Source organism: Nematolebias whitei, chromosome 17 (assembly GCF_014905685.2).
Source record: "Nematolebias whitei isolate Nwh7 chromosome 17, NemWhi1, whole genome shotgun sequence".
NCBI classification, from domain to species: domain Eukaryota; kingdom Metazoa; phylum Chordata; class Actinopteri; order Cyprinodontiformes; family Rivulidae; genus Nematolebias; species Nematolebias whitei.
The window spans coordinates 26,912,121-26,926,854 of record NC_056514.1 but is presented as its reverse complement, the minus strand read 5'-3'; the positions used below and the strand labels follow the sequence as shown (position 1 = coordinate 26,926,854).

Genomic DNA, 14,734 nt, shown 5'->3' with positions numbered 1-14,734 from the left:
TTGTAGGAACTTCAGAGGAAAAGTGAAAAGGAGAGAGTAGGGAGAGTGGAGAAGAACGCCAATAACGATTTGTGAAGAAAATGTTCCAGGAGAAGGAAAAAAAGATTTACAAACCACTGGGGAGAGAGAGAGACTGTGAATTAAAGGATTAAAGACTGAAAGACTGCCACTGATGAAAAGACAGGGCAGCTGAATTAAAGATGCCAAGATTTGCATAGAGGGTGACAAGGATGAAGAGGATCAGGAATGACTCTTTATCGGGTTGAACAATTCTGGAACAAAGTAAAGTAGAAATAATTGGGTGGTTTGGACATGTGCAGTGAAGGAAAGAAGCTGGATAGATTGGGAAATGAGTGGTGAAAACAGAGCTGCTGGACAAGAGCAGAAGTGGATCGAACATGCAAGTGGTTGACAAATGAAGATGAACCAGAGAGGAAGAAACAGGAACAGATTATCTGCTGTATCCACCAAAAAGAGAGACAGCCGAAGTACTCCCAGTTGTTTCTTCTGAGACCATTCGATCTAATAAAGTGAGCATGTATTATATAAACTATCGCTATCAGAGACAAGGTTCTTACTCCATTTGGGTGTCCGTCTGAAGCTGTGACCACCAAGGTATAATAGTCCATAGTCTCCCTGTCCAGAGGATTGTCCAGAATTAAATACCCTGAACTGCAGAGAGAACACAAATAGTTCTGGTTAAAAATCTAGATATATTATAAAAAATAAAAGAAAAACATCACAGTAAAACAGTGAATATTAGTACACAGTATAAACTAATGAAAGCAGGAAAAAAATGTGTGAAAATGTTCAAAATACTGATTTTCCTAAAAGTCAGAAGTCATTAAAAGTGAGGTATGTTGACCACCATTAGGCTGATAACTGCAGACATTTGTCATATTTTCCTGTGCACTAAGTTCTATGTAGAAATGTCCTGATGCATGCTCAATAATCCAGGAAGATAAATCTAACAAGGTTAAGTTAGGTCCTTTGGATGTATTATTCACAATCTGAAGAATATGTCCAGTGGACCTGATTTAACCTTGTTAGAGTATGTGGAACTGTTTCAAATGTTTGCACAGAACAATACGTTCAAGTTCAAGAATCTTTATTATCAACCAAGGGGCAATTCGTTTCACAGTCAGACAAACAAAACATCCATACTAGACAAGACAATGAGACATTAAAATAACAGTACAGAAATCATCACTGTTCGTTGAGAAGCCTGATCGCTACAGGGATAAATGAGTTTGTCAGTCTTTGTTCTACATCTGGGATGTAGGTATCTACATCCAGATGGAAGCAACCTGAACTCACCATGGAGCGGGTGATCAGGATCTGCCAGAATCAGCCTGACCTTGTTCACTGACCTCACCTTGTGCAGGTCAGTGAGGTTCTGTAAAGCTATGCTATAAGAAAACTTGGAAAACAGTGGAAACTCGAACTGTTTAGTCCTCTTGATTTAGATAATTTTAAAACAAGTTTTAGTGAGGTTTCAAGTTTGGAAAAGTATTAAAAGAGGAGTTTTGTAACAAAAGGCTGTCCCTTGATGAGGTTTGAATAACTCTTTAAAAAAAATTTCCATGTACCATGTAGTTATTCAGTAAACTGCAATAATTTACTGGGTAACTACTATTATATTAAGTAGGTAATTACAAGGACACTACCTTATTTTTAACTATTTACCAGCAAAGTACTCAGTATTTTTTTACTTATTGCTTTGTAACTATTGGTGGCAAAAGGTTGGAAAGAAAGGTCTGCTGAAATACTAAAAGAACAAATAAAAAACAAAACAAAAAAATGCTTCAATATTTTATAACTCAGCCAATTATCACAAAAGTGTAACAAGTTGGTGTTTTAATTACTCCAATGTAACTAAGTACTTCCTTAATATAATTGACAGTAATCCATTTTTAACACCATTTTTATTTCATTAAGACTGCTTTACATTTCAGATATTCATCCACTACTGTGACCTGTATGGACAACCTCAAGTAAAACCTACTGTGCAAGTTGTGTGATAGCAGTGCTTTGATTTGCACTTTTACATTATTTAGCTGAATTTAAAATGGGATAAAGCTTCATGACATGTTGCACATGTTCAGTAAAAAAAAAATGTGCGTTGTCTTTATTGAGTTACAAAGTGCAATGCAAATAAATAAATAAAAAAAATACAAGGAAGGCAATGCAACCTTTTGGCGCATATTAGACAATTATTCAGCCTCACACACTACCTAAATAAATCTCCTGGAAGGTACAAATGAAAGCTAATGAATTTAATTTCCTGCCTTCCTCCCCCATCATAACAGGGCAGCCCAGTTATGCAGTCCTTCATTACTTGCACTTTTTTCTTTTCCCTCTACGATCTTCTCTAAACAAACTTTATTCCACCACCGGAAACGCATTTAACGAAAAACAAAATTAATAAGGATAAACACAACAAAAGCCCACAGAGTCTGTGTGTGTATGCTGGGGCGAGATGAAGTGTGTATGTGAAGTCTTTGGCAGAGTCCAAAGAGAATAATAAAACTGAGACTGCTTTTATACCCCCCTCCCCCCACACATACACACGCCAGGGTGTGCTACTACAAAGACACACAGCTTCAAACTATACATATAGTGTATGTCTATGTAATATCGGGAGGAAACAGGCTTCAGAAATAAACATAAAGAAAATGTCTTGGTTTTGATATCAACACCATACTTTGGTGCAAACACAATCCCACACAGCTTGTGCATTGATTTACTTACTTCTGTTGCAGTGCAAAATTTCCATTAATGTCTCCTCTCTGGATTTGATAAGTTATGGGGTCCCGCTCTCGATCCACTGCCTTAAAAGAAGAAAGGGAATCAATGACTCATGCATATATAAAGGCAGATTTAATAAGGCTCTGCACCTGTACTTGGTTTTTGTTTTGTTTTACAGTATGAGCAGCACTAAGATAGCACTTGAGAGGAGAAAGCGCAGCAATTCTTGCAAATTTCTAATATATTCTCAACTATGGTTCCTTGAGCACATTGTCCTGTATGCTATAGATGTGTATACCTGCTCCAGCACACCTGGATCAAAAGAATAAGACACATCAACAGCATGCCAAGTTCTGGAGACGCTTGGTAATGACCCAAAGTAAACCAGGTATGCAACATTTTTCGGTCAGGTCATCTGGACAGGTTCTTTTTATGTGCTGAAACATTTCGCCTTCGATCCGGAAGGCTTCATCAGTCAAGGGAACACACAACACAAAACTGATTATTCCCCTAACAGCTTACTCCAAAGTGGAACAAACCAGTTATGTTGGTGCTAAGATGGTCTCTGGTTTTCAACCAGTTTGACATGACTGTCAACAAGGAAGAGGTCTGGCAATAGAGGAGGAGGCGTGACAAAGAGACCGTCTTATCACCAACATAACTGGTTTGTTCCACTTTGGAGTAAGCTTTTGGGGGAAGAATCAGTTTTGTGTTGTGTGTTTCCTTGACTGTTGAAGCCTTCCGGATCGAAGGCAAAACGTTTCAGCACAAAAAAAGAAACTATCCTGATGACCTGACTGAAAAATGTTGGATTGTATACCTGGATTATTGAGCATGGACTTTGTTGTTTGCAACCAGATATGACTAAATAAGACAATCTAAAATGTCAATTCAAGTTAATTCAAAAATATGTTATTGATCCCAAAGGATCAATCAGAGCTGTAGATGCTGATGGTTGTGGGCAAGAATGATCTCTTGTAGTGGGCTGTCTTACAGCAAATCTGAACAAACTGGTTGCAGATGTTGATCCGTCTACTTGGACTTGGCATATTTGACGGCCTTCTTAAGACTGCCTGAAAGTTGGGCAGAACTCCTCCCTAAGTGATGGTCACTTGGGGAGATGATCCTGCAGCCATGTCTCAGTGAAACACATAACACTGCATTTCTGATGCTTTGGATGGATCCTTGTTAGGGCTTGGAGTTTATCCAATTTGTTTCCCAGCCTTAGTTTATGTAATATTTGAGCTTTTGAGATGTTCGTCAGCTGCTTCCAGTTGTAAAGAACACATTATTGTTATGGGTAATGTTCAGGCTGCTGTTTAATATATCACATTATTTTACATTATTAGTGTTTAGCATATATCTCAGATATTTTAGTGTATTGTTTAGCATTCGTTTAGCACATATCAGTGTATACCTTAGATCCATATATACCGTTTCTTTTTATACTTTTACATTTTTGCTATTTTGGGGTGTAACTGGGACCTTGAGCACACAATTTCGTTCCACCTCATGTACCACATGTGATGTGAATGATAATAAAGAACCTTGAACCTTGGGTACGTATCATAACAAATGTCCAAAAGTAAAAAGGTTTCAGCAAAAAAATCCTTCCAGCTGCACAGCATCCAATACCAGAGGAAATAATCATTAAAAAAAAGAGGAATTTCAGAAAAAAGAGGAATAAAGATAAAAGAGGAATACAGAGCTACTCCAACATGCAGCCACCTTGAGCAGCACAATTCCGGAATCTAGTTAATCTAATCTGAAAGTCTAAACACACATGGCTGTGTGACCTGAACACTAGCATTGGAGAACATTGAACACATGATCATATGGACATACAAGAAATTAGATTATTTTTGTATATGAATGAGGACCCCGCCCCCTCCCCCCACAAAAAGAGGCTTTTCTGTTTTAATAAATAGTGCAATGTTTATAATAATTTAAAAATATACTTAATTAAGATATAATGTTATTCGATTTGTGAAACATGGTAGTGTTAATATTTTTGAGGTTACTTTACTGGACATGTACGACAGAGTATTAGGGCCATGCTAAGAAAAAAAAATTACATTATGAGAAAAAAAGTCAAAATTACGAGAATAAAGTCATAGTATTACGAGAATAAAGTCATACGACAATAAAGTAATAATTTACGAGAATAAAATCGTACGACAATAAAGTCACAATTTACGAGAATAAAGTTATATGAGAATAAAGTCTAAATATTATGAGAATAAAGTCATAGTATTACGAGAATAAAGTCAAAATATTATGAGAATAAAGTTGTAACATTACCAGAATAAAGTCATTTTCAATTAGAAAAACAGTTACGTTGGAGACACCATGCTCGCCCAAGTTCAACTCTCACTGGATCCAAAATCTTGATGACCATCCTCCTTCTCTGCTGAGAAACAACCAAACCTCTTTGAATGGCTCACATATGTAACCAAGCCTTGCAGTCGACCACTGCCAGAAAGCTCCTCTTCCACAAAAGAAGCAATATCTTCCAAATCTGTGTGGTTCTTTCTTCGAAACAGACAGTCATTTGCACAGTTTCCTGATACTGATAATAACCTGATGCTGATGTACTAACATATTAAGTATTTCTTTATTTGTAAAATTAATATCTTAACAAGATGCTCAACATTCATTATTTGACCGTAGTTTAAGACTGCTTTTTCATGTCAGACTTCTGGTAATATTTCAACTTTATTCTTGTAAAATTACAACTTTATTCTCGTAATACTATGACTTTATTCTCATAGTCTTGTGAATTTTTTCTCATAAAGTCTTTTTTTTTTGCGTGGCCCTAATACTCTGTCGTAGACATGGCATATTACAAGAACACACACACACACACAAAAGTCTGAACATCTAAGAAAAAGTTGGATAACGCCTAAAGATACTGAACCCAAGCAAACAGTTCCATATCGATCAGATAATAAATAAATAAATAAACTGGCCAAGACAAGTACTTGTAAAACTCTAAATTTTCTTTCCATTTGTGTTTATTCTTTGACAGCTGTAATTCCACACTGGTATTTTTTAATCTCTAAGGACTATTTAAAACAGCTGTCAGACAAATATAAGGCATTTTATTAACATAACTTTTAAAATAATCAATACAATGAATAAACTCTTAACTGAACGACTGAAGACAAACAACAAATATTTGAAACATTTTAGCATTTTATTAATGTTCGTGTGTGTGTGCATGTGTGTGCATGTTTCTACCTGCAGATTGAGCAGTGTGGCCCCAGCCCTCATAGCTTCACTGATCTCAAGGTTGTATTGTTGCTGCGGGAAGCGGGGAGGACTTTGATTGTTTGGGGGCAAAACTTCAATATAGACTGTTGTAATGGATGACCTGGAGAGAGACGGAGAGGGCGTAAAGACAAAAGAGAATAAAATGAAGCAAGTGGGATAGACACCAGGACCACGTCCACAGACAGAGACACTGTCGGAAACTGAGAATCTGGTAAATTCACATCGGCAGCAGAGGAACGTTCAACTGAAATGGGAGGAAAGAAAAAAAATAGAAGGGCTGTATAAAAAAACAAGGGTGGAGAAGGGAAAATATCAAGTGGAGTGAATGGTTCATGGTTTAAGATGAGGACTGCATAGTGTTTGTTTCCTTGCTCTTCATGCTGTGTTTAACTAATCAATAAGAGCCCAGAGTAAACAGCAGTGGAAGTGCTAAAGAAACAGGCTGGATAGTGCTTTTACTGCAGGGCTGTACAAAAGTCTTTTTTTTTTTTTTGCAGAGTTTAAGAATTCCATTTTGCCTTCTGACCACTGTATTCAGCTGTTTCAGTGATTCAGTCATGCACAGGGTGCTGACCTTTTAGTGAAAGAACATTTTGGTGAAACCCAGCTGGGTGTAAAGAAGTATAAGCAGTTTGCCCTTTAGGATTTTTTTTTTTTTTTAAAGCTAGTTAACTGTTGTTTCAGCCTCCTACATCTAGAATGGTGCAGCAAATTTACAATACAGCTACAATTAACAAAGGTTTTATAATGCAAGTTAAGGGTTATGTAAAACCCAATTATTTATTGTTTTTTAAAGCAACAGTGGTCTGAATTCAAAAAATTCATATCGGCATGTTAAAGTTGAGCAAAAAAGCATAAATTATATAAATTATTTGAACAGCTAGTTTGAATATCAACAACAAACTGGCTGATCCACTGTGAGAATGTGCTCTTTATAAGATTAATACAGTTCCTCAGACTGATGAAGCCTTTTGGATTAAAGACGAAACATTTCAATAAGTTTTTTTTTTTTTTATCCGTCTAGAGGACCTGACTTAACCTTATTAGGTTTTTCTACCTGGATTATTGAGCATGCATCAGGACATAAATTATATGATTTATCAATAACATTTTGCCAATGAGTAACAAGTGTTTTTGTGCCATCTCTGAAAGCTATTGTAAAAGCAAAATAAAGCTAAGGAGACTAAATTTTTTGTTTAGCTCGTTTAGCGTTCGTTTAGCGTACAAAGTATATCAGTGTATATCTTAGATCCGTATATGCTGTTTCTTTTTTACACTTTATATTTTTGCTATTGTTTGATGTAACTGGGACCTTGAGTACACAATTTCGTTCCACCTCATGTACCACACGTGATGAGAATGACAAAGAACCTTGACCTTACAAAACATAATAGTAAAGACCTTAAAGTTACAGAATAAACATGCAGATTTGTCGTTGCATGTCATTCAGTTCATTCTGGAGATGGGCAGATGTAGTAGTTGTAATGTAGTATGTAATGTAGTTTTTTTTTTTAAACAATTTGTACATTAAAATATTTGACCCTGTTTATAAATATTTTCTTCATAGAGATACATGGAGAAATGTTTAGTTCCTTCAAAAACAATCTTTGAAATCAGCTTCAGTTTGTTCTGACTGTGTCTGCTTATACTACTTTTAACCCTGTGCTATTTTTAGCATGCACATAGATTTTTGCTACTTTTACATAGCGTTTTGATACTTTTAGCTTATAGGCAGTATTGTGCTTCTTTAGCTATCTTTTATTTGTTGCACATTTGGCCTTTAGTTAGCCCTTTGCTTCTTTTAGCTCTCAACCAGTGTATTTAAGCTAGCATTTTGCAACTTTCGGCTTTTAGCTAGCAATAACATTTTTTAACTTTTAGCTAGTGTTTTGCTTTTTATTAGCTTTAATAACACAATTTCCACTTCAACAAATTTCTGCCAAATAATTCAACACTTAGCATTCACAGTGCATTTTCACAGCTTCTCTAATCACTTCGGTCATTGAAGTTAATATTTAACTATAAAGGCTGATCAGCGATGAATGCATGCTGCGATGCTGGCTCCCTTTTCTTTTACATAATTGTTTGGGGCCAAGCAACTCTGCTTTAAAAACTGTTGTGAGAGGAATGAAATAAAGACATGGTAAAACACAGAAAAATTATATATTCAGCCTCGATCAATATAAAGTGGTCACTTAAAGTCATGAATGCTTCAACTACAAATATTTGCCTCTATGCCTGTCACTTTGTGAGTAAGAAGTCAAAACACTTGGGAATACGGACCTATTGCTTATCCTATGCTGCTATAACCTTAGACTACAGAAGGACAAATTTACCTCATTTCATCAAATGAACAGTTACCAATACAAACAAATAAATAGATTGTATTTGTAATTATTCTTTCTTATAGTGATTTCTGTCTTTTAGTCTCTCCTACTAGGGAAAATCTGATGGCCTCCATCCTGGACCTGTCATTCTGTGTCCGTTTCTCCTTCTTGTCTCTCAAACTCAGCTGGTCAAAGCAGATGGCTTTTTGTCCTGAACCTGGCTCTGCTGGAAGTTTTTTTTCCTCATGAGGGAGTTTTTCCTTTTCACAGTTGCCTCTGTGCTTGCTTAGGATGGGAGACTGTGATGAAGTGAAGACTCAAAGCAATCTTCTGGCTCCTTAGAGAAATAACGATATAAATTGACTTTATATGTATTTCCTAATGCCCATTACATGTTTATCAATTGTGTGACTTCTACATATGTATAGGTATTGTCTCCTATCACTCCTATGTCTTCCTTTCCTCTTATCTTAACTATGATGGAAGTATAAATAAAACAGCAGAGGATAAACTGTTGTACATATTGTGGAGTGCATCTGTCCTAAATATGTTCCATTCCTTCTTATCTAAATAAAAATGTGTTTTTCTGTTCTTCAAGACCCGAAACCAGCTCATGATGTAAGTTAAAAAGAGAAAATACTTTAAAAAAAGTAGTTTGAGTTTTGTTGATGTCCAACAAGAAGAGGACACAGTTCGTTCTGAGTCCTGACCTATAGCGTCAACAAAACCGCCAGCAGAGGAAGATATTGATTTATCATGCTGGTTATGTTTTCTTTGGGGATAAACGGGGGTTCTGGGGAAATCTGGAGACAATCTGTGAGCAAATCGCTGGAACCACCTCAATCTGCAGTGGTTCACATTCTATTGATTTTGCAGCTTCAATACTGGAACCAAGTGGCAGAAGACAAAGGATTCTGTTTTCATCATGACTGATGGATGCTGTTGGAGAGAATGATCCATTTACATTTGTTTCCCTTGTGTCAACTACATGAATGCATTTTGAAAGATGCACCCATCCTATGATTTTATGGAATTTGCACAGAATGAATTATCTGTTTATTTATTAACCTTTATTTAACCAGGCAAATCACATTGAGATCACAGATATCTTTTGCAAGGGAGGCCTGAAGGCAGCCTAACATGCATGTTTTTAATCTGTGGGAGGAAACCGGAGTACCCGGAGAAAACCCACGCAAGCACGAGAAGAACATGCATACTCCACACAGAAAGACCCCAGATCCAACCAAGGATTGAACCCAGGACCTTCTTGCTGTGAGGCAACAGTGCTAACCACTGAGCCGCCGTGATGCCACTGTTTGACTTAACTGGATCTCTTGAGAAGACAAAGTGCACAAGAAACAACTTGCTGAATGAAAATAATTAACAAAATATAATATTTCTAAGCCTGTTCAGCATAATCTTTTAGGGCTGATTTGAATGATAATGGTGATTATTTTTTATTATTTTTATGATTATTAACAACAAAAAAGAGGTTGTGTTTGTTAAGTTGAATAAAAAAATACTAGCAAAATGACTTATAATATTAAACCCAACAAAAAATACTCACTACTTCGAGGTTCATTTTTCACGGACAAGCTATATTGTGGTTTTTCAAAATAAGATTGGACATGACACACAATGGGCAGCAGGGTGGCACAACTGGTAGAGCTGCTGCCTCTCAGCGAGCAGGTCCTTGGTTCAAACCCCGGTCCAGGGGCCTTTCTGGGTGGAGTTTGCATGTTCTCTCCGTGCATGCGTGGGTTTTCTCCGGGTGCTCCGGTTTCCTCCCACAGTCCAAAAACCACGCATGTTAGGCTGATTGGTAACTCTAAATTGTCCCTAGGTGTGAGTGAAAGAATGAATGGTTGTTTGTCTCGTTTGTCTCTATGTGGCCCTGTGATGGACTTGCGACCCGTCCAGGGTGTACCCCGCCCCTCGCACAGTGATTGCTGGACATGGGCACCAGCGACCCCCGTGACCCAAAATGGACTAAGCAGGTAAAGATAATGGATGGATGACACACAATTGGCTTATTGATGGATGAGTCGCACGATAGGCATGGCATTTTTATTTAAAATAAATTTTAAAATATTTAGCACCTGCTGCACCTGTGTGCGGCCCACAGCTGCAGGAGAAGCTTCCTCCTGCAGCGTGTCATATCTCCGCTCTGCAGCAGAGAAGTGGGCGTGGCCGAGAGCACTGGCAGATGGCAGAGAGCTGAAGTCATGACATGCTGTGCTCTTTTAAAGTGTTTAGAGTTTAGAAACATTGTTTAGAATATGGCAAGAGTGTGGGAAGAGTTTAAAACACATTTATATATCTATATCTATATATATCTATATCTATAGCTCTCTCTCTCTCTATATATATATATATATATATATATATGGCTTCAAAACCTGGCCAAAGTGTTCCTGAGTGAAGTTTTTCATGTTAGCTGTGCTTTTTCTCTGCCTTTTTAGGGCTTGATGGAAACACCATAAAAAGTGAAGCAAAGTTAATTCTGCACACCTCAAAAAGTATCAGAGATACAAACTCAAATCCCCAAACGTTGGGACTGTGTGTAAAATATAAATACAGTAAAACTGAAATTGAATTATTTGTAAATCACCAAAACCCATTTTTAATTCACAATGGATTATAGTAAACATATCAATTTTTTAAAATATATGTGTGTACCATTATTTATTTAAAACTTTTTTTGTTTGTTTTTAAATAATGTAATAATGAATTTGATTGAAGCAACAAGTCCCAAAAACATTGGGACAGGGCAACAAAAGACTGAACATTTGTTCGTTTTTGTTGTTGTTTTGTTTAATAGAATGATTGCAGGCATCTCTATTTTCTCACAAATTTTGAGTTGCCAACTGGTCTCCAAAATTTGCAGCCCAGTGGGATACCACCATAAACTTTAAGCCAGGGGTTCTCAAAAACTTTTTGGGTTCAGAGACCCCTTACAGGGGAGAAAAACTTTCAGGGACTCCCTCATAACCCTCATGTTTATTAAATAATATTCTTCGATTTGTCTTTTTAATGCAATGGAAATATTTATGTAACAAAAATACTTAAGATCCTTTCTTTAATAGTGTTAATACAATTTTTATACTTTTAAACATGGGGTATTTTTCATTCTGGGGGTCCTCCTGCAGAAACAAACTGAAAGCTACATCAAAGTTGTTTTTTTTCCAAATGCGTTTTATAGTTTAAAGAAAATCTTGATTAATTGTTCATCTGTGTGTTTTACTGATTGCTGCTTTTGTTCTGTGCTTCTTATTGCAGCGACTCGACTTGTTTGTTCCTTCTCAAGGACACTGCAGTGTTAATTTATCCTTTTGGTGCGTTATTCCCAAATGCAAAACACAAAGAACTACACCAAAGTGTGCTTCGAGCATCAAAAAACATTCTGCTGATAAGTTCACAAATTAAACGGAAAATTTCCTTTCCACGTTCCAAAAGGTTTCTGCAGTCTTTTGTTTTGAATGATGCAATACCTTTTAAGATTTTTAGTTTGCTTAATGTTTTTTATGGCGATACACAAAATGAAAACTTGAAGAATGAGGAAATCCAAAGAGTTACATAAAAAGGTTTTGCAGTTGTAGACAGCACATGCTGCACTAGAGGCCCTGCTCTGTAATTTTTCACGAGTCAAGACATTGCGCAGCTCAAAACACTCGTGAAATCGAACCCTCTGTCAGCTCAGCTGCTACATCTATTTGTGGTTCGGTGTGGGTGGACTGAGTTCCACTGGGTGAGACGTTCGATGGCTGGATTTACTTCTGTTCTGAAAAAATAGTTTTGTAATTGCTAAATCTGAAATTTTGCAATTTTACTGCGCTCAGCCATTTGCCGACCAAATCAATACACAAGAGTTGACAGAACATTAGGAGCAGCCTATACTGTCTTGCAATTGGGAGGAGAAAAGAGTTGTGGAAATGGCTGGGAGTTGACAACAGTTACAGGTCCTTATTGATTTAATCCTTGAAGAAGAAATGAAGGGCAGAAGTCTGAGGAAGGAACAAAAATCAACACCTTATCAAGTCGGTGTGTGCTGCATTTTATCTTTTATGTTCTGAGGCATTTGCTTAGACATCACATTTTCCTGCATTATCCGTAAATACCATACATAATATTTAAGGCAGCCTTTTATTTCCTTTCACTCTTCCTACTTTTTTAAGTCTCACGCCTGACCTACTCATTTTCCTCACTTCTATACAATTTTCTCTTTATAATTATAATTCATGGTATATAAAAGAAAAATATTCCCCTGAAGATGGTGAATAGATGCAGAGAGTGGCAGGGAGGGAGTAATAAAGGACGAACGGTGGGCACTTCTGAGGGGGGTCGTTCAATGAGTGTGAAAGCTGTGGAAATTTGACGACCTTTCACGCCTCAGCTCGACACAGACAGAGAAATGAGCGGTGAAGCAGACGGAGAGAAAGACGTACCTTCTGTGGGGTAAAGGCCCGTTGTCTGTGGCTTCAACGGTCAAAGCGTAGTGTCGTCCAACGGTGAGCTCGACTCCTGGGGCCACTGTGATTATCCCAGTGCTGTGAAAAAAAGTAAATTAAACACACGATTATCAGCACACACACCATGCTTCCAATTTAATTTTTAGGTTTATCTATGCAGTCCACCATTGGGCTTTTTACTGAGCACTGCCAAAGGTGATAAAGATTGTTGCGTATCTTTCTACATGTGCGTGTTTGTGTGCCTGTTAGCAAAATATTCAATTCAAATTCAAAAATACTTCATTAATCTCAAAGGGAAATTAAATGTTGTTGTAACTCGTTATCCTCGTATCGTTGAGATGTTATAGATGATGATGGCTGTAGGCAGGAAGGATCGCTTGTAAAGGTTCGTCCACAGCAGATCAGAAGAAAATGGCCGCAGATGCTGTCCGAACCATCCAACCAGACTCGGCTTGCCTCGCAATACCTCCAGGCAGCAGGACCACTTGAATGCCGGGCAGAACTCCTCCCAGAGCGATGGCCACTCCTCCCAGCAGCCTGTTGAGCTTCTTATCACTGTGGAAGGCCGGTTGCAGGGGTTTGGGGACAATCATGGTCCTTCTGCTGTCATGAGCCACGTTTCCTGCTAGTTCCAGGATCTCAGTGGTCAGGCACTCGAGCACAGCCGGCAAGGAGACGGGAATGCATCTACGGCACCTTCTTTTCAATACATTTGAGATTTGGGACTGTAGCTGAGATATTATTTGAGCTTTGAAATGTTAATCAGCTGCTCCTGCTTGTAAAAAACAACAACAACAAAAAAAACACCTTCTTGTTATGGTTATGCATCATAACAAATGTCCCAAACTAAAAAAGTTTCAGTAAAAATCCTTCTAGTTGCACAGCATCTAATACTAGAGGAAACAATCATCCAAAAAATGTGATTTACATCCAGCCAAAAAGGAATTAAATTTTCCAAAAGCAAAATCTCAGAATGAATGTAACAGAGCTACTCCAACATGCAGCCACCTCGAGCGGTGCAGTTTTACAATATTTCATCTAGAACAGCTCAAGAAGCCCTGGACAGAGTTCAATGAATGTTCCAGAAAATCTTTGGATGGACATTTTTAACTGAATAACTTTTCAAACCAGCCCAAAATTCAAATGGCCACCACAGATAGCTGAAGGTAGAAAACTGCTGAATGGATATAACGTAGTCATTCAATTTGGCACATTGTGCTAAATGAGTGAGGTGGTAGCTGAGAGTCATTCACAACTCTTTAAGTGCTACTAATAGTGTGAGGTCTTGGTTTAAAAAAATTACATTAACTGTTGGGAGTCAACCCTACATTATTCTCAAGATTTGACCAAAGCTGCTGTGACTTCACCCTTTTTCAAGATATGATCTTGGAATATTACTCTCACTGGAAAAGCAGTGGGGAGGGAATAGGCACACCTCGAAGGAATGATAGACTTTTAATTTATGTGTTATTAACAATCTGTCAAGTTTTAATTACTTGAAAATAATATATGGATATCTAAACAAATTCCATATACAGTAGTCCCTCGCTACTTCTTGGTTTGTTTGTCGCAAACTCGCACTATCGCAGTTTTTCAAAATAAGATTGGACATGACACACAATTGCCTGATTGATGGATAAGCTGCACGATCAGCATGGAATGTTTATTTAAAATGAATTATTTAAAATTATTGAGCACATGATGCACCTGTGTGCAGCCCACTGTTGCAGGAGAAGCTTCCTCCTGCAGCGTGTCATATCTCTGAAGTGGAGAAGTGGGCATGGCCGAGAGCACTGGCAGAGAGCTGAGATCATGACATGTGCTCTTTTAGAGTGTTTAAAGTTTAGAAACATTGTATAGAATATATATATATATATATATATCTCTCTCTCTCTCTCTCTCTCTCTCTCTCTCTCT

At 37.5% G+C, this 14,734-nt stretch overlaps 1 protein-coding gene across 1 annotated transcript in view; it reads right to left on the bottom strand.

Moving 5' to 3' along the window:
- Positions 1–14,734, bottom strand: part of LOC119423497 (protocadherin-15) — a 322,189-nt gene that overhangs the window by 149,501 nt on the left and 157,954 nt on the right. Inside the window, exons 15-18 of the mRNA XM_037690893.1 lie at positions 12,794–12,895; positions 5,989–6,121; positions 2,752–2,831; positions 579–672 (exon numbers count right to left, since the gene is read on the bottom strand). Coding sequence (XP_037546821.1) covers positions 579–672; positions 2,752–2,831; positions 5,989–6,121; positions 12,794–12,895 — 409 coding nt within the window. The remainder of the gene's footprint in view (positions 1–578; positions 673–2,751; positions 2,832–5,988; positions 6,122–12,793; positions 12,896–14,734) is intronic.